Consider the following 20,562-nt stretch of genomic DNA (forward strand, 5'->3'; position numbering starts at 1 on the left):
AGTAGCCGTTCGATAACTGCAAAATGTTTACTTTTCAGTTATCGAATGCCGTTCGATAACTGCAACGCACTCTACACGTCAAACGGTTGTCAGATGCAATTAAAGTGCATCTAAATGTGCTGCGCAATGCAGCTGTCATTGAGTCTGACATCGTTTTGAAGTTTAGCGGTCCGATAACTGTAAAACTGTTGCAACTATCGAATTGCAGTTAAAAAGCATTGCAGTTATCGAACGACTGTCGTAGTTTTTGTTTTTGCCATGGTACTAGGTAGTCTATGAACTCCATATAGGAATGATCTGCAGATCAACCCACGAACGGAAGGCTATTGGTATATGTTTGCATTTCAAGTAGTTCAAATTGTCGTCATTAGCTCTGGGCAGTTATTGAAGAATAAACAATATGTGAAACCTCATCTTGATATATTAGCATTCCAAGTAGTTATTGTTGTCTTTTTGTTGTTGGTTCCAGGTAGTATACAAACTTCATTCATATCACTAATATGATGTTGTCTATTCTTTGGAAATGCAAAATGTAAATAAATTGGAACGATACAACTTCACGCCGAGAACGTGATAGAAAAAACGGGCTAATATCGGAAAGATCAGGTACCATATTAAAATTAGATTAAGGACACTCCTCACGGAATCGAAGTTTCAAAGTGCTCCCGTTTTCGGGGGCACACCAATCGATACGGAGGCGGCGCACAACTGTCATTTTTGTTGATTTAGCTTTGCTGCGTCGCAGCATGCGTGAAATAATAAAAATAACAGTTTTATTTTTTCAAATTTGTATAAAAAAAAGCTTAACAGTTGTGCGTTGCTTCCGTATCGAGTGGTGTGCCCCCGAAAACGCGAGCACTTTGAAACTTGGATTCCGTAAGGAGTGACCTTAAAGACCCTCTAGATATTCGTGTAAGCCTAGAAGTTTTACTCCATAAATTTCGCATATTATTCATGGACCCCAAAGGCATGTACCAAATTTAAAACAGGCTGATATATCTCTGGTGTAGATCCTAATGCCTTACTTCAGGGTTTTCTTGGATGACCATGAACATTTGAAATGGGTGTATTCTATTCTACGTACCATAAAAGGCATGTATAACTATTCAAATAGGTCGAAAGAACTCTGGTTACGCGTAAATTTCTTGAGGATTGTTCAAGTGTTCTATTGGATACTCATGAACATATGCAATGAAAGCGGTATATTCTATGAACTACAAAGGGCATATGCCACTTTTGAAACAATCCGAAAGGTATCTGGTTACGTGTGAAGATCATGAGGCCTATTCTAGCATTTTCTTGGTAGACCATGAACATATGCAATGGACGTATTCTATTCTATGTACCAAAAAGGGCATGTACCACTTTTGAAACAAGCCAAAAGATCTCTGGGTACCCATACAGATTTAAAGGCCTATTCCAGGATTTTCTTGGATGACCATGAATCTATGCAGTGGACGCAATCTATTCTATGTACCACAAAGGGCATGTAACACTTTTGAGAAAATCTGAAAGATCTCTGGTTACGCGTGTAGATTTTAAGGCCTTTTCCAGGATTTTCTTGGATGACCATGAACATATGCAATGAAGGCGCCAGAGGACTTATCCGAGAGATTTCTTCGATAGCGCAGAACATATGTAGTGATCACATTTGATTTCAAGATGCGCAAACAGCATGTACCACTTTTGAGACAAGTCCATAGACCCATGGTTACGAGTGTAGACCTTAAGGCCTTACTCCAGAGATTTCTCGGATGATTCGGAACATATACTGTTAACGCATTCTATGCTAAGTACCACAAAGAGCATGTACCGTTTTTGAATTTGCATAATAGGCCTTTGGTTACGCGAGTAGATCTTTAGGCTTTACTCCAGAGATTTCTCGGATGACTCTCGAAGACCTCATTTCAGGGATTTTTGCATTACCCGAAGCATATATTGTGATCACCTTTAATTCTAAGAAGCGCAAAGAGCTTGTAGCATATTTGAAACTGGTTGAATGGCCTTTGGTTACGCGTGTAGACTCTTAAGCCTTACTTCAAAGATTTCTTGTATAACCATGGGCATAAGTTGTAAACCTTGACAATGGGCAAAAAGTATATGAGTTTCTGTTTCCAAAACTGTTAAAATTATCCAAATTGGTTGAAAATTGTTGAAGTTATGAAAATATCAATTTATGGGAACACGGGTACCCTGTCGGCCATCCACGTGTGTTTTTTTTGTTGGCCGCATAAGGGTTAAACAGAGAATACGGGTTCCAAATTTGGTGGACATCGGTAAATTGGTTCAAAAGTTATGCTTCTCAAATGACCTACCCACATTCACTAAAATTGTTTCCTTAGGACAGACAATATTTGATACGATTCAAATCGTCATTGGGTTCAAGACTTCAATTGAGTTGATCGATTGCTGACCAATACTCCTCCCCCCGTACCCTCCCTTTTTCAAAGAGCATCCCTAACCTAACTATCGTTGTCTCCTTAATATCAAGAATGTGTGTTCCAAACTTGGTTGAAAACGGCCAAGGGTTAAAAGCTACACTGAGTTGATCAATAAATATGCAACACCCTCCCCCACCACCCTCTCCCTTTTTCAAAGAGTATGCTTAAGTACTCTATCGTCGTCTCCTAAAGATGAAGAAAGTGTGTTCCAAATTTGGTTGCAATCGGCCAAGGGGTTCAGGAGGTATACTGAGTTGATCGATAACTAAGCAATACCCCTCCCCCCACACCCTCCCCCTTTTACCAAAAAGCATCCGCAACCCCCTATCATCGTCTCCTTAAGATAAAGAATGTGTGTTCCAATTTTGGTTGAAATCGGCCAAGGGGTTCAAAAGGTACACTGAGTTGATCAATAACTATGCAATACCCCTCCCCCACACCCTCCCCCTTTTCCAAAGAGTATGCTTAACTCCTCTATCGTCGTCTCCTAAAGATAAAGAATGTGTGTTCCGAATTTGGTTGAAATCGGCCAAGGGGTTCAGAAGGTACACTGAGTTGATAAATAACTAAGCAATACCCCTCCCCCCACACCCTCCCTCTTTTTCAAAAAGCATCCTTAAGCCTCCTATCGTCATCTCCTGAAGACAAAGAATGTGAGTTCCGAATTTGGTTGAAATCGGCCAAGGGGTTCAGAAGGTACACTGAGTTGAAAAATAACTATGCAATACCCCTTCCCCCATACCCTCCCCTTTCAGAAGAGCATCCCCAACCCCCCTATCGTCGTCTCTTTGAGATAAAGAATGTGTGTTCCAAATTTGGTTGAAATCAGTGAATGGGTTCAGAAGTTATGCTGGAGCATACATACAAACGTACCAACATTGAGTTTTATATATATAGATTACTAGCTACAGTCAGACTGATGAGGTGAACATCCTAATAGGTGTAGCTTGTATGTCCACAGCAGAAGTTTACATCACATCATCCACTAGAATATTGCCGCACCACAGCACATAAGTTCATTGGAAAGTAATTTGGATACTAATCCAGAAATTCGTTTGGAAATTCCTTAAGATATTCCTCAGAAAATTCGAAAAAAGAATTTCCCTAATGAATTCCTTTACAACTTCCTCTAAGAATTCCCTTAAAAATTTATTTGGATATTTCTTCGGAAATCCTTTCCGAAATTTCTTCAAAAGTTCCTTCAGGAATTTCCTTAGAAATTACTTTAGGGATTGCTTCGGAAATTTCTTTACGCAGTCTTTTGGGAATTTCTTTAGAAATTCATTCGGAAACTTTTTTAGGAGTTCCTTTGAAAATTCCTTTAAGAATTCCTTAGAAAATTCCCTTGGAAAATCTTTCAAGAGGAATACCTACGGACATTGTTTTAGGATTACATTCGGAAATCTATTTTGGAAAAAAAACCTTTGGAATTTGATATAGGTTTTTTTTAGCAATTCCTTCAGGAATTTGTTTTTGGAATTTCTCATAAAAAATCTTCCAGTAATTCCTCAACAATTTCTTTTGAAATTTTAGGAAGAAATTTTTGGTATTCTCTCGAAATTTCCCTCTGAGATTTATTTAGAACTTTCTCCAGGAATTCTTTCCAAATTTCCTATAGGAATTCCTTTGGACAATCCTCCTGAAATTCCTTCAGCAACTTTTTCAGATATTCTTGTACATCTCCGAAAATTTCTTTTAAAATTCCTCTAAGAATTCCTTCGGGAAATCTGAAATTCTTTTGGAAAATCTTCGGAAATTTTGTTTGTAAATTCATTTATTTTTTTAAATAGCTGTTTATGTGTTTTTGTTTAAATTGAAAAAAAAAAGTTAAACACAAAAAAAGTTAATTCCCTTGGAAGTTCTTCGAAAATTCCTTTAAAAATTCCTCCATATTATGATTCGTTCCGGAGTTATTCCTGCAGAAATTTTGTATAGTTTACTGAAGATTTTTTAAAGGACTTCCTGAAGGAAGTTCCAAAGGAGTCTCTGAAAAATAAATAAAAGGCCTTTCTAGAAGGTTTTCTGAAGGAATCCTTGGATGATTGTCCAAATTAATTCCTGAGGCTAAAGAGATTTTAGAAGAAATTCCTGGAGGAGCTTCGACTCTATTCTTGAAGGAATAACCAAACGAGAACCTAAAAAGATTTTCGAATAGAATTTTAAATGAAGGATTTTTTAATGGATTTTTCAAACAAATAGCTATTGGAATTTAAATAAAAATTCCTATATTTCTCTAAATTTCTTCGAAAATCCGGACAGTAGGAACTCAGTTTTGACTCTAAAATCAAGACTATCTACCAAGAAAAACTCCCAAAACGTCGCGATTGTGGATATTTGGATATTCACAAGATTTCTTCGAGAATTTACTGCCAGGAGTTCATTTTGAAAATTTCTACAGATTTTTTCGTAAATACCTTGAATAATTCCATAGAAATTATATTCAGGAAATATTTCGGTAAGACATTAAGAAACTCATTCTAATATACCTTCAAAAATTCTGTTATGAATTCCATCGGGAATTTCTTTAGGAATTCCTTCAAAAAACGTCCACAAATGAAACCAGCTTTTTCTTTGAAATTTCCCTTAGGGGTTGCTTCGGAACTTCTTAGGACCTTAGGAATTATCTTAAGGAACTCTTCTGGAAATTCTTATAAAAATTCTTCTAAGATTGATTTTGACAATTCCATCAGGAATTCCTTCAGAAATTCTTTTTGGAATTGGAAATAAAAATTTCTACCAATGTAGATGGGTACACTTTGCAACAGTTGTAATGGATTTGACGCACCTTCCTCAAAGAAGCCAGACCTCGAAAACCTCAAAAAGGATTGCGAATCTATTTATTAGTCTGTTGGATTACACTGTTGAAAGGAAATTCCGATGGCTTCGCGTAAGTGTCTCTGTTTACGGGTCTGGCGCCTCAGTTTTTTGCCCTTCATACAGCAGTGCATTGAAAGCAGAATGGTATTCGAATTCGATAGCAATTTTGGGTGAAGCCGCATGCAGAACAAGACTCAAGCCAGAATGATGGATAACTGTACATACACACATACTTTTGTTAAATTCCTTCGGAAATTATTTTAACAATTCCTCTGAAACTTTTCCAGGTATTCCATAAGACATTCCATTCCCTTGGAAATTCTTCTAGTAATTCTTTCGGAATTTTTTCCGCCATTTCCTTCCAAAATTCTAGAACAAATTTTTAGATATCAGATATAATTTCCAAAGGAATTACCGACATTCTTAAATTCCTTCAAGACATTCCTTCTGAATTTTCTCCAAGGATTCCTCAAGAAAATCCTTCAAAACTTACTACGAAGATAGATCCAGAAATTCCTCAAGACTCTAAGTAATTTCTTCAAGTTCATTCCTTCAGAACTTTCTCCAAGACTTCCTTCGAAAAATATTTCAAACCCACGAATTTATTTGGGTATTGTTTATCAAAATATAGTATTGCGTATTTATTTATTAGTCTGTTGGATTACACTGTTGAAAGTAGATTCTCTCTATCCCTCGTGCTTTGCGTAAGTGTCTACACTCTGACTCAGATTGTCATCTAGTTTTTCCTTTGGAATTCTCTCCGCCATTTGCTTCCAAAATTCTAGGATGAAATTTCGAATATCTCCGTACGAATTCCTAGAGCAATTTCCAAGAGAACTCCTAAAAAAATTCCGACATTCTTAAATTTTTTTAAGAATTTTGTTGGACACTCCTCCAAGAATTCCTTCAGAATTTTCTCTAGGGATTCCATCAGAAAATCATTCAGAAATTACTACGGGGATAAATCCAAAAATTCCTCATAACTCTAAGAATTTTCCTCAATTATTCCTTCAGAACTTCCTCCAGGATGTCCTTTGGACATTATTTCAGGAAAATCAAGAAATTTCTTTGAGCATTTTTTATCAAAATAAATGAAACCCGTTTTGCCTTTCTCGTATACTAAGTATACGGTAAAGGCTATATGATCGCTCCAAAAACAAACTTTTTTAGAAGGCCCGGAGACCCATAGTGTTATATACCGATCGACTCAGCTCGACGAATTGAGGTGATGTGTGTGTGTTTATGTGTGTGTGTGTGTGTGTGTGTGTGTGTGTGTGTGTGTGTGTGTGTGTGTGTGTGTGTGTGTGTGTGTCTGTGCGCACCCGCCAAAAAAAATGTCACTCATTTTTCAGGTACTTATCCTCAACCGATTTACTCGCAACAAGTTGCATTCGACGCAGGATACTCTACCATTGTTTCCTATTGAAAATTGGTCAGATCGGACTATGGGCTTGGAAGTTATGGTCAAAATACCACTTTTTTATAGAGAAAATTAGTAGAAAAAATGTCACTCATTTTTCAGGCACTTATCTTTAACCGATTTACTCGCAACAAAATGCATTCGACGCAGGATACTCTACCATTGTTTCCTATTGAAAATTGGTCAGATCGGACTATGGGCTCGGAAGTTATGGCCAAAATACCACCTTTTTATAGAAAAATGTGGTAAAAAAATGTCACTCATTTTTCAGGCACTTATCCTTAACCGATTTACTCGGAACAAGTTGCATTCGACGCAGAATACTCTCCCATTGATTCCTATTGAAAACTGGCCAGATCGGACTATGGGCTCAAGAGTGATGGCAAAAATACTATTTTTATAATGCACGAGAAAGGCACCATCACCGCTAGGTGGATTAATCAGGGTTTTTTTTAGAGCAATTCTAGCTACTTAAGTACAAGGAGGAGTGCAGGAAATGTTCAATTTGATGGGTCACGTGTACCATCGTTCTCCATCTCCAGAAGCCAAGTTACCATTTTTGCACTCGCATATCACGAGGCTATCACAATGATAGATGCAAACACACTACATACCGTCTACGGGGGTGTCATTGGGCCAAAATGTGGTATGCTCCAAGTAAATGTTACAAATCTCTAGTAGTTAATATTGGAATCAAGTTGTAATTAGTTAGGTACAAGCTTGAACAATAAATTTACCACTGTGTGGGGAAAAAATAATAAATGAGAGAAATTCTTCAAAGTTATATGTTGTTTAAAATTGGCCCATTCTCACCCCTCACAGGGGGTGACATTGGGCCACATACAATAAAGTTCAGCGGTGACGATGCAACGATTCAATCGTTCAAAAAAATAATTGCCTACATTACGGCTTTTACCAACTATGTATGGCAAATCAACCAAAGGCTTGGCCCAATCTCACCCCTTTTTAGCATGCATTGCTCGTTGCTACGAAAAAACAAGAACGCTAAATAAATATTCAAAAAATTCGATAAAACCACAAACAGATTATCGTAACATGATCATCAGGTATCCATCGATGTAAAATTTAGTTATGTAATAGATTTGTGGGGCATTACTGACACTATTTTAATACGGGTTCATTCGATCAATAGTTTTACCTTCAAATTCCAAGCATTATGGTACGAGCACAATTAATCCTTGGAATTTGTTTTGTGATTTCCTAGACGTGAATTTTAATCTAACTTCGAACCGTTTGAAGTTTTCATCAAAATTCGTAACAGTTTCTGAGATATTAGAAGTTGAAACATTTTTCGTTTTTGGCCCAATCTTACCTCCTAGGCGAACGACGGTACTGTGATTTTTGTGTTGGCCAATCATTGGCGTGAAGTACGAAATTCGGCGGCGTGGAGCCACCCGGCGTATGGCGCGCCGCCGACACCTTGATCGGCGTCGGCGTACGTCAATAAGTGTCGGCGGCGGCGGCGCACAGGTCTATTGTACACTTGATCAAATCACAGCCCCGCCTCCCGCCCCCCTTCTTCATTTTCAGCGAGACAGTCTAAGCTCACTGGAGGCTGTTCAGTCAATGAAACTAGCGTATCTTCTGAACAGGATTCGGGAAGTTTTGAGTGATTTATCCATCCGGGTGTACACAGTCACAATGACTAGGGCAATGTCGGACAATGAGAAAGCGGAATCTATTGCTGAGGATGACACTGTGGAAGAATTTATTTATGATCGGAGTATCATCATTGAATTTTTCACATTAATTTGTCAGAAAACCTTGATTATCTGGCAACAAAAATATGGATCAATGGTAAATCTCAATCTCAATTCAAATCGCCCACCGGTGTCGAAGCGTCCATGGTTTAAAAATTGAGTGTATGATGGGACTTCATTCGAACCATGTGTCACAATGTCCGATCACTACTCTCTAAATGCGAATCTTTTCGGAGTGGGGCAGATTATCAAGATATTGACCAAATCGTGTAGGCGCGCGTGGAGCATCGTGGCCTCAGATGTGCGCTAACTGAACTCTCCGGGTTCGAGGAAATCAACTGAGACCTATTAGGGAAGTGTTGGCGGATCATGATCTCGAGTACATGTCCTCGTTCATCAGTTTTTGAAAGTGACTGATGTTTGACTGTAACCATTGTCCACCAATTCCCTTTGCTGTAATAATCCCTTACGAATGTTTTCCTCATATTGTTCATCTCAATGTCTGCTGTTAACCCCATTTCGTATGTCTTTCTCTCGTTGTTGTCTGTCAAGAAACTGTTTGTTTCGTTACAGATGTGAAACATCGCCATGAATTTTAATTATGTGAACATCAGCATCATAATTACGTAGGCACCCTAAATTCTCTACATTTCCTACGGTATCATTGTATTCCTTAGCCTCTACCAAACCTGAACAGTCTTTCGGCTCTTTAAACCCAAACTAATATACATTTGAACACTGTAACACTTCACTTCATGAGCCTTCTGTAAGTTAAAAATTGAACAAATTCTAGAAAATAAATTACCTAATCGTTCAGCTAAAGGACTGAACAGCAATCGACATCATAGAAAAGTTAAACCACCTGAATTGGTAAAAATATACCGAAAATGCCGACGTCATTTCACGTCTTGTATAATTGTAGTTATATAACTGTTTTGACATTGATTTAAGTCTCAGATTTACGGCAAATAAACATGTCTTATTGTAGGTGCTTACTTCTAATACACAATAAGCCAAAATAAGGTGGAAGCTATCTCGGACAAGATAAACGTCTACATTCCAATGCCTTTGCTCATAAGCACGGAATTTGTCACAGTGCTTGCCATGCTAATTTTCCGATCCCATTGAACTACGGATGAGCAATATAATTGGTGAATGATATCCGCTATAAGATGGGTGAAAAAATCGAGCCTTCAAATGGTGTATTCAATCAAGTGTTTTCGGTTTGCACTAGTGAGTGAGAACGATTGTGAAAATTGGGGGAAATGTTGAAACATCTGTTCGAAATATTTTCCAGTAAATCTGATACATTTCGCACATGGCGCTACACTGGGATGGTTGTCACCGTTTCTGCCCTTACTTCAATCAGATGATTCACCGTTGGACACCGGACCAGTAACAGTTGAGCAAGCTTCATGGATCGGGTCGATTCTTTGCTTGGGAGCTCTGGTCGGGGCCATTATTTACGGTAGTCTTACAAGCAGACTTGGTGTGAAACGATGCATCTCGTGCATAATATTTCCAAACATGGTGCTGTTATCAGTTATTTATCCCATATTTCATCATTTAATCAATTATGTTTGCAGAGCTTCTGGATGATTGTATATTTCGGAACATCAGTTTATCATCTGTACATTGCACGGTTTTTAGCCGGCGTAACTGGAGGAGGCGTCATCGTAACATTTCCTCTTTTCATAGCAGATATTTCCGATAGCAGGTGAGTAATTTGATATTTTGCAATTGTTGTCAAATGACATATATTTTCAATTATCAGAATTCGTGGAATGCTTGGCTCATGTTGGGCCTTGTCCAGAAATTTAGGAATCCTAGTAATGTATATAATTGGAGATATTCTGTCGTATCGAACCGTGCCTACTGTCATGATGGTTGTGCCTCTCCTATTTGGAATTCTCATGTATTCAATACCGGAAACCCCGCAATCATTGCTTAAAAAGCGAAAGATTATAGAAGCTGAAAAATCTCTCCAGTTCTTTAGAGGAGTCACGTCTAAAACAAGAAATACAGAAATACAAGTTTCAACACAATTTCGAAGAGTTGCAGAATTTTATTCTCACCAGTAAAACTGAACATACTAAACTTCAGCTAAGTGACTTCGGTATTTCAATTATGTTGATCATTATTTTAAATAATTAACATATTTTTTTTTACAGTATCACCACAAGCGAGAAAAGGATTATTCATTGGAATATTTCTACTGTTTTTAAACCAATTTTGTGGCGTTTTCGCAATTCTCACCTATGCAGTGTCAATCTTTCAGGAATCGGGCTCCAACATGAGTCCCGGAGCATCAGCCATAATCATTGCAGCGATTCAGATAGTTGGAACGGTTGCTTCATTTATTTTCATTGATTTAACTGGACGAAAAGTTCTGCTATTGATTTCTACTTTCGGCACGGGTTTGGGAGTTAGCTGCCTCGGAACGTTTTCATGGTTGAAGGAGCGACAATTCGATTTATCTGGATATGGTTGGATTCCTATTGTTAGCTTGTCAGTTATGGTATTTCTCTTCTGCGTTGGATTATGCAATATTCCATTCTTCATAATACCCGAAATCCTTCCCACAAAGGTAGGTGTGTAGGAAGTGATAATTAAGCTGAGCTAATTTTAAATATTTCTAGATATGTAACGTGGGGAACACAATTAGCATGATTTTGACCACCGTATTTGCGTTTGTGGTTCTCAAGGTAATAACAACTTGTTGCCAACATTTAGCGATAGTAACAAACTTTTTTTCTAGATTTTGCCAATTTTACTGAAGGAGATCAAGCTTTACGGTGCAACTGCCTTATTTGCTTGTACTTGCTTTGTTGGTGTTATTGTTATCGCTGCAATCGTTCCAGAAACAAAAGGAAAAAATCTCGTGACAACTGTTGACATTTAATAAGATTATGTAAAATGTTTGTGATCTCTCATGTATCGATATATAGTCTACGAAAGTTAATGTTTGGCTCATCAATTGCGAATTATTTATTATTTATTGAACCCCCCCCCCTCTCGGTGGGGACAACAACAAAAATAGGATTTTCAAAATATTCTTTAAAAAATCAAAGATATTGAGCGCTCGGCTATGTGACTGGTGCTGGAAATTTGATCTCACCAGTAGCCTTCTCAGCTGCGGAGGACGATGGTGGTCCTTCGTAGCTTAGTAGGGAAAGCACCTGTCTAGCGCACTGGTCTCGTGGTATCAAACCCCACCAGAGGAAGTGGTTACCCTCCAATACATTTTTCGAACTAAATCTTTAAGATGTTGTGCAATTGAACAAATCGAGTTTCAGACATAGTAAAAAGTTCTACTATTTGTGTCAAGGTTTCAGCGCAATCCGCTGGTACCGAACCGAGATATTGAATTTATTCGCGTTATGGACAATTTTTCCCATTGTGCAATGTGATATAATAATTATGAATTATGCAATACTAACACAACCAGTGATAACTTTGTTCTATTGAATAACATAATTTGTAATTATTTTTTATTATTTTCGTCACTTTTCTGGAGACATATTGAGTAATGTTTTTGTTACAATTAGGAGAAATTTTATTTCATTTTTTGTTATTTTAACTACTAATGGTATACATGATTTATAACTACGTCTGTTATGATAAATTGCTCCAACAGAATAACATGTTCTGACATAAATTTGTTATCATCTACTTGTCAGGTAGCTATGTATGTAGACAATGAACCGGAAAGTATAAATTATGGCTGTTACACTTTTTTCAAATGTTGGTCTAGGTTTGCAATTTTACTTGGTCTGTCTTCAGTACATTGGTATTTTACTTCAAAATCTCAATATTAACCCTCTCTTGATCCGCTACCGTCGCCATCGTGGCGAATGATTTTTCTTTAGCAATCACCTGTGACGACTTCCTACCGTTGCTGATAGTTGGATACCGCTTCAACAATGACTGACGCAAACTGGAACAAAGAAGCACCCTGCACGAAGTCAGTCTAAGCCCCCGGTGGTTTATAATTGAAAAGCCCATCGTTAAAGCTGGTGCTGTCAACGGCGTTTGGTGGTCATCCTACTCCGGCAGACACCTAGGAATCAGCAGAAACGAGCCAAAATAAATATCCCAGAATGCATCCACTGCAGCAGCGAAGAAGCTATCGGAAGAAAACGCGCGTGCAGTGTAGGTTAGAAAAAATAAACTGCACCATCTAAAAGCCCTGTGAATTGTTGAATTGATGTAAGGGATTGGTTCATTGGCCCGAAGCCGTTTGCTAAACTGTTAGCTACTTTTCAGTAGTAGTAGTCAAATTCTTTCATATTAATTTTTGTTTAACAATAATTTTACATTCAAAGTGTTATGCCAATTTGGCCCTTCATCTTTAGTATTTAACAGTATTATTTTTTTATATTTAATAACTTTTAGGTTTGATTTAACATAATGGCCTTAAAGAGACACTGGTTTTTGTTTAAAATTTGATAACTGTGTACACTTATATTTACAATGAAAATTTGATAACCTAGATTGGATCTTGCGCCCTAAAAGCGACCTGTTCCTAAGCTTAGCAACGGGCCCTAAACCGATTGTTACACTCACCAAAGCGATCGTGAGGTGTTTTGATACCAGCCAGACGGTGGACCTCAGAGTTTCGTGTCCTCGGAGGAGTGTTGAGGATCAACCCTAAGGAACTTGTTTTGCACTCGTTGGAGCTTCAGATCATGAGTTATAGCGCACCTCTTTAAGACCGGCATGCCGTATTCGATCACAGGGAGCATGATTTGCTTATAGGCAGCATGCTTATTTTTAAGGGATAATGACTACCGACTGTACAGTAGTCTTGTCAACCTGTTGCCGGAAAATAAGCTTGCTGTCGTGGGTCAAGCCAAGCTATTCGGCCTCATTGGCTTATTCCATTATGGCATTGAGGATGATTTTACAGTTCCCAGGTGGAACATGTTTAGGGGATTTGAAGTGGGGGAGAATGATGACCTGCGTCTTCGTGGCGTTGATACAAATCTTCCAGCTGGTGGGGTACTCTATCAGGGCGTTGGAGTTTGGCCACTAGAGAAGTCGTTGGGAATAAGATGGATGTTGTTAGCATGCTCGGTTACGGCTGTTTTGTGTGGACTGATGATGTTCTGTCCAAGATTGTGCGAGCTGACAAAGTGACGACCTTTTTCGGCGACCTTACCTGCAGGAGCTATCAAGTAGTCCTTAGAGCCATTGCTGTCTAATAGGATCAAAGGTGGTATGGGTCGAGGCTTGGATTTTAGAATTTTGGTTAACCTCCAGAACGGCTTAGCACAGTCTGATTAGCACGATAATTTCTGGCGTCTCCGGACCCACCTCGTAGTCGATGGTGGTGTCAATGCACTGCTGGAACCACTGCTAGTTTACTCGATGGTAGTTCTTTCTGGAGAGTTGGTAACGGTTGATCGACGAACCGATTTCGTCCATCACCGGATAGTGATCTGAGCTGAGCTCCAGGTCCATGATCAGTTGTGAGATGTGATCATTCATGTTGGATCTGTAAAGGTCTAACGTTCCATGATCTCCAGATCGACTCAGCCGAGTTGGGGAAGCCGGCGCACTGTGGTCGGATATCATGAAATCATGGCATTAATAAATAATTCCTTAGGGTTGCCTCACAGAAGTTTGGTGTCTTCTACAAAGTTGTTGCTTGATAAACAGGCCTTCATATGGTAATAAAAAAAATAGTTCGTAACTCTCCCGCTAGGGCGGCGCTTCAGCTAACTTTTTATATGAGCATGACAGGATGATGGTGTCTTCTGCAAAGCTTAAGAATTTAGTATGAGCAACTCTTGCGAAGGAACTATGTTTGAAAAGGCTTTTGATTCTGAGATACAATGCCTTTTTTGTAAAAAATGTGCTTTTATTCTCAAAATTTGATTGTTTTTAGTGTAATTTTGTATCTTTGTACAATATTCATTTTCGCATAAACTTTCTGTTTCCCAGAGAGTAATATATGGTAGTGTCTGACCCGATTTAACCGACAAAGAACTTGAAAAATGTATTAACTATTGTTAAATACTTAAAATATATAGAAAAATCAGTTTATTTTCTCACTCCCTCCAAATCCCACCGAGATTTCATCTCGGATAGAATCTTTGGGTTGTAATGAATGAAACGGAGGGGAATTCGGTTGCAGAAACTTGCCGTAACTCTCAAACGACCTACTTTTATTTGTTCAACTGAATAATTTTGCGCTCAATTTAACATACGCCACGAATTTCTTGGATGCAGTCCATTTATAGTGCCATGCAATAGAAATTATATGCTGTGCTGGTACTATATTTTTCTTGAATAATAGTTGTAAACATTTTAATATTTATTTAACGTTGGCATACGAACTGTTTTTGCCGAACATAATATTTATCTGTGATAATATAAAAACGGAATATTTTCATTTTTTTTTCAACAATGTCATCAAAGAACGTAATTATCTTTTTTTTTTCAGAACTAGGAGCTGTTTCACATTTCCGGTAATGTTTCATGAGAGCCCATATTCAACGATTTTGTGCTTTAAAGACGAAAATAGAATATCGCCAAATATAGTGACACCAGGTGATATTTCTGACGAATCTTATCAAATACACATTTTCTAATTTTTATGATCTGCACACTCCTCCATTGATTTACGGACAACGTTAAATTATTCACGTTTCTATATGAACTATTCAATAGCTTGTTAAGAATATGGATAAAATCAAACCTTCTTGTTTCGAAATCCGTCCAGAGTGTACTAACTTTAACTTCAAGGGAACCAAATCTGTAGTGCCATTTAGTGATTTCTAAGCTGAATTCCAGACCAATATATTTTAAAATAATACTGCAAAATAGCTAAAACGAAGCCCAGAAAGTTTATGTGCTCATTATAATATGAATTTTACATAAATGACATAAATGACAGGTTTCCGTCAAACACATGCGGAACTCAATAATTATCAAGGCATTGTGGAAGATTTACGGCAAATTTCTGCAACCGAATTCGCGTCCGTTACATTCTTTATTACCCAAAGGTTCTATCCGAGACAAAATCTAAGCGGGAAGTGGAGGGAGTAGGAAAATAAATCGATTTTTCATCATATTTTTGAATATTTTACAAAAGTTAAGGCGTTCTCCAAGTTATTTCATGGTCAAATCGGCTCAGACACTACTATATATTACTCTCCGGGATACAGAGAAAATATGTGAAAATAAATATTTCACATAGATACAAAATTACACTAAAAATAATCAAATTTTAAACATAAACTCACATTTTTTACATAAAATGCATTGTATCTCAGAATCAAAAGCCTTTCCAAAGATAGTTCCTTCACAAGAGTTGCTCAAAATACTGAGTTCTTGATTTTTGCAGAAGACACCATCATCCTATCATGCTTGTATAAAAAGTTAGCTGAAGCGCCGCTCTAGCGGTAGAGTTCCGAACTAAATTTTCATCACCATATGAAGGCCTACTTATCATGCAACAACTTTGTGGAAGACACCAAACTTCTATGAGGCAACCCTAAGGAGTTATTTATTAATGCCATGATTTCATGATATCCGACCACAGTGGCGCAGGATCGTGAAGTGACCTTAATCTATGTCGTTGCTCCAGATGGCACCGTTTCGATTGTCGCGACTGTGGCCCCAGGCTTGATGCTTCGCGTTCAGGTCACCGGCAATGATTTTTTATTTATAAAAAAAACGGAAGTAGTGACCTCTACCTTAGCGGCCTCGATGATCTTGAACTGCAGACTTGGGGCAGCGGACGATAATTGACGTTGTTCCTCAGTGCGATAGCCACACCTCCTCCCCTGGAGTTGGATCGATAGAGTCTCACCGAATATGTACACTCACCTCGGTCTTCAGATGCGTTTTTGTGATGAAGGCGACGTCAATCTCTCTCTCGTCGAGGAAACCAGCCAAACATGACAAACATTCACAGGGTGAAGATCTGGTCGAAGCGTGTTAAACAGTATTAAGTCAAAGGTATGGAAATGCTAATATCATCTTCCAAACTTAGACGTACATGTTCATGATAGAGTTAGAGACGAAAGTATAGATTTGATAGTTCCGCATCCGCTGGGATACGGCAGGCATGAAGAATGTTTTGCCTTTCTCGTATACTAAGTATACGGAAAGGCTATAGAACTGCTCCAAAACCGAACTTTTTATAGAAGGCTCGGAGACCCATAGTGTTATATACCAATCGACTCAGCTCGACGAATTGAGGTGATGTCTGTATGTGTGTATGTATGTGTGTGTGTGTGTGTGTGTGTGTGTGTGTACAAAAATGTGAGACACGTTTTTGGGCATTTATCATTATCCGATTTGCTCGCAACAAGTTGCATTCGACGCGGAATGCAGTCCCATTGGTTCCTATTTAAAATTAGATCGATTGAACTTTGCGTTTCGGAGTTATGGCCAAAAAACTGTTTTTACGTGCAAAAAGCAAAATGCTCCAATCTGGATTCGAACTTGTGATTTCTTGATCGGGAAGCGGCTACTACACCACAGCACCACCGATACACATAACATGTGACAAGATACATACAAATATAAATCATCGAATTGGGCATATATTCATTACCTCTATAAGCATCAGAGTTTATCCTGCTAGGGTACCGATTCCTATTCTGGAAGTATTAATGGATCGAGAAAAGAAAATATTAGCTTTTACCGTTGGTTATTAAAATATACAGTTTCAATACATTAACTTAGAGCAAGATTGCCGGTGGTGAGTATAAGCCGTTTGGCAGCGCAGTATCATTACTTGACACTTTTCCGATCGCTACAGCGCCAGCGGACAGGTGATCAAATTTGGTAGCGCGATAACAGCGCTGCTATTTGATGAACTATTAAATGTCACCTGTACGGAATGCAGCCACCAAACCACCAACCGAAAATAGTGACCAGTGCGAAAAAGAGTGACTAAACTAAAATGACAGCGCTGCGAGGATGATCAAAACACTCACGCCCAGTAATGATGCTCTAATAGATGAACTATTGAAATTGCTTGGATACGCTGTTTCTTTAATTGAGATAAAAGTAGATTCACTATTGATTTGAGGATGTTAATGCAAAATTTTATTGGTATAATTGCATAATTACATCCAAACTAGTAGACACATATGTGTATAATAATGGGAAGTATCAATAAGAACCCCTCAGGTTACGCGTGCCCTATGCAAATTACCAAATAGTAATTTGGGGTGACCTTTTTACGATAGGATATCCGCTCAATAATTAAAAATCCTCTTCTCTGCTAAACGTTAGACATAACTTTTCTCATGTCTTATTGCTATCAAGCGCTAAGAAAAGCACAAATACCCTATATACTGTAAATACTCCTCAGTCCTCATATAGCAATTTCAAAAAGCATCGTGCTTTGTTTAACACGTTCAACGCTCTCCCATTCGAATGCGCCCAAAAGAAGGAATGGCAATGTGCCGTCGCGCAGTGGTGGTCCCCATACAAATGCTCGACTAAACCTACGATTGCGCTTAAAATTTAGCAACAGTAATTTTGTAACGCTGAATTCATTTTGAAATTTAAATAGTTATCCGACATATGCTATGCTATCCAAAGACTTCCGGAAGCCCATGACTTAGGATCACAGCAGCGTCTTAATTCTAACCTTGAAACAGTAAATTTCCCGCTTTGGTGCAGCAAGGCGCAATTCGCCAAACTAACCACTGTTAAGTGACAAAATATATATTTCAATACATCATATCAGTTTTTTCCGAATCTTTCCCGATACAAAATTTAGTCAAATTTAATTTTCCCATACATATATGTTTAGGAGATACTTTACACCATCAACTTGAACCAAGTCACCAAAAATTAAATTTACTAACTACAATTAACACACTTAATTCTATTTACCGGGCTCGGTAACTGAATTACCGATTTCTCAACAGCTGAGCTCTCGGTAGTCACCTCGGTAATCGAATTCTATTACCGAGTGCTCGGTACAGGATTCATGATAATGAACTGTCAAAAATACCGAGCAGATTTGTAACAGTTACTGAGCACTCGGTAAAAAAATACTGGTGAATCTGTAAAAATGTAACTGACTTCTGTAACTCAAATTACCGAGTTAAATGTAATAAAATTTTCATCTTTTTCATAAATAATAAAAAGCAATTGAAATTTTAGTTCTATAATTGTTTTTATGCATTATGTATCAGGATACTTATGTTTTTTGCATCATAGTGATTGGTGATACATTTTTTCACTCTTGATTTCTCCCAGTGGCGCTACTCCACTCAGTCCTCGGAATGCTACCTCAAAGGGAACGTTGTAGGGCCTCATCGTCGTCCTGAAAATTTGTTTCTAGAATTGAAGAACGCGATTTGTTTAGGAGGAACCTCGGGGGAAACAGAATTACACATACCTGCAGTCGGATCCGAATCCAGAATCTACTAAACAAAATGGTAACGCAGCGACGACGTCAACGACTGGTGATAAATACATAGTTTAAGTTTTTTCGCCTAGAAATGTATAGAAATTGATGAACAAAGTTTTGTAAACTAGAAAAATATCTTGATCAGCGCTGGTATGAAATATTGGAACTTACCTGATTATCATATGATTATATTTATTAGAATCGATTTATACCGAAGCAACTAATCACAAAATAAATTCGTTTAATGAAATCGGTCTCAAGATTCCGATTCGCAAAAAATGGCGTCACATCAAGCGTCACGTGGTCGGAACTGTGAGCTCGGTATTTGTTTTAACTGAGCTCAGTAAAGTGCATTTGATTTTACTGAGTGATCGGTTTAATTTTTGACAAGTGCAGAACATTTGGTTAGAACAGTGTTGATCGGTTATGCATACTACCGAAACTCAGTATTCTATTTTGAACAACTGAGTCATCGGTAAAAATAAATACAGAAACCAGTAAATTCTTTTTGATTAACTGAGTACTCGGTGAAATTTTTCTTTTACCGAATAAAATCAGTAAAAAAATTACCGAGCTGAAATTCTCGATTTAAGTGTGAACAAATTGAGGAATTTTTTAGTCAATGATCTAAATGTGCAAATTTGAAATAATATCAGCTTCACGAAAGAACGATTTGTTTTGGGCTTGTCTGGGTTTCCGCCACTGTGGATAGGTCGGCAAGCCGTGCTTCTGTTCTATTTTTACGCATATGCATGCATCATTCTTTGTGGCGTTCAATCAGCATATGGGAGCGCAGCTGGTGTGCTGGAAGACGCGGGACGCATGCGCAGTCGCTTCAGTCTCTTGACGTCGGATGAATATTGCCGTATGAAGCATCACCAACACACATCGCATTGCGTGCGGCAATGTTCTATTTTTAGCTCAGCTGGGTTGAATGTTGATCCGAGCAAATGAGATTTGAGGAAACTGGTTCATGAGTATTACGGAAAAAAAGGAAAAATTTGGATGTCTGCGCGGAAATAACGCGCAGAGGGAAATCGGTCTTAATTCCTTGGATATAGCGTCTGCTGCCCCATAAACTCGCAAGCTTCTAATTTGATTGAAAATTTTGTCTTTTCTATTCAGTAAGGCATCTTTTCTTTGTGCATTGAAGCAATCGAATATAATTTTCCACTTATGTTTACTCTCTATTGAAACTCGGTGGGCAAGTTTGATTACTACCAAGGTAAATCAAAAGCTATTTTGTTTCTGCTAACAATCATTAAAGAAAACTATTGAGTACATATCGATTCTCAATTTATGTTTCATTTCCTACCTCCTTCATCATCTAAAGTTCAGACCTGAATTCTTTCAAATATCCCAAATAATCAGATGGATTCAATTATAGGAATGACTCGAATATAAATATAAACAATACACAGCATTAGGTTCCATTGATTATTTGTTAAAGACAAAAAATTTGTTTGAATTTTCTAGTATTCAAAACTTTTCTTGCAATGCGTAATATTATACCACACTCCTAGAAAATATGAGCTTTGAAAAAAAAAAAGATGGCTAACACGAGGACCGAACATAAATCCTCTGATTGAGAGTCTATCACGTTACCCCTGAGCTATCTTTGTTTCTTGAGAGGGCAGTGTTCGAAGAACAAGAGGCTACGCGATTTGCAATAAATAACTATTTCACTGCATCAAGACATAGGCTGCTTGTGCATTAGGGTGGGACAAAATTTTATTTTCACTTCCTGCATGGTTTTCGCACGTCTCTTGGGTCCTA

The 20,562-nt window shown here is 38.0% G+C and overlaps 1 protein-coding gene and 1 long non-coding RNA gene across 2 annotated transcripts; one reads left to right on the forward strand and one right to left on the reverse strand.

The window, feature by feature from the left end:
- The first annotated feature begins 9,564 nt into the window (after nt 1-9,564).
- On the forward strand, nt 9,565-11,353 carry LOC134216271 (facilitated trehalose transporter Tret1-like). The gene is given in 8 exon segments (XM_062695205.1): nt 9,565-9,632; nt 9,697-9,929; nt 9,986-10,116; nt 10,174-10,426; nt 10,428-10,515; nt 10,571-10,986; nt 11,039-11,104; nt 11,158-11,353. Coding segments are annotated over 8 exon segments (1,392 nt in total). The 5' UTR covers nt 9,565-9,571; the 3' UTR covers nt 11,302-11,353.
- Nucleotides 11,354-18,590: 7,237 nt separating this feature from the next.
- Nucleotides 18,591-19,144, reverse strand: LOC134216273 (uncharacterized). The gene is made up of 3 exons (XR_009980584.1): nt 18,958-19,144; nt 18,775-18,871; nt 18,591-18,713 (listed from the first exon to the last, which is right to left on the reverse strand). It is a non-coding gene; the product is annotated as an uncharacterized LOC134216273 (long non-coding RNA).
- Nucleotides 19,145-20,562: the final 1,418 nt, after the last annotated feature.

Source organism: Armigeres subalbatus, chromosome 2 (assembly GCF_024139115.2).
Source record: "Armigeres subalbatus isolate Guangzhou_Male chromosome 2, GZ_Asu_2, whole genome shotgun sequence".
Taxonomy (NCBI): domain Eukaryota; kingdom Metazoa; phylum Arthropoda; class Insecta; order Diptera; family Culicidae; genus Armigeres; species Armigeres subalbatus.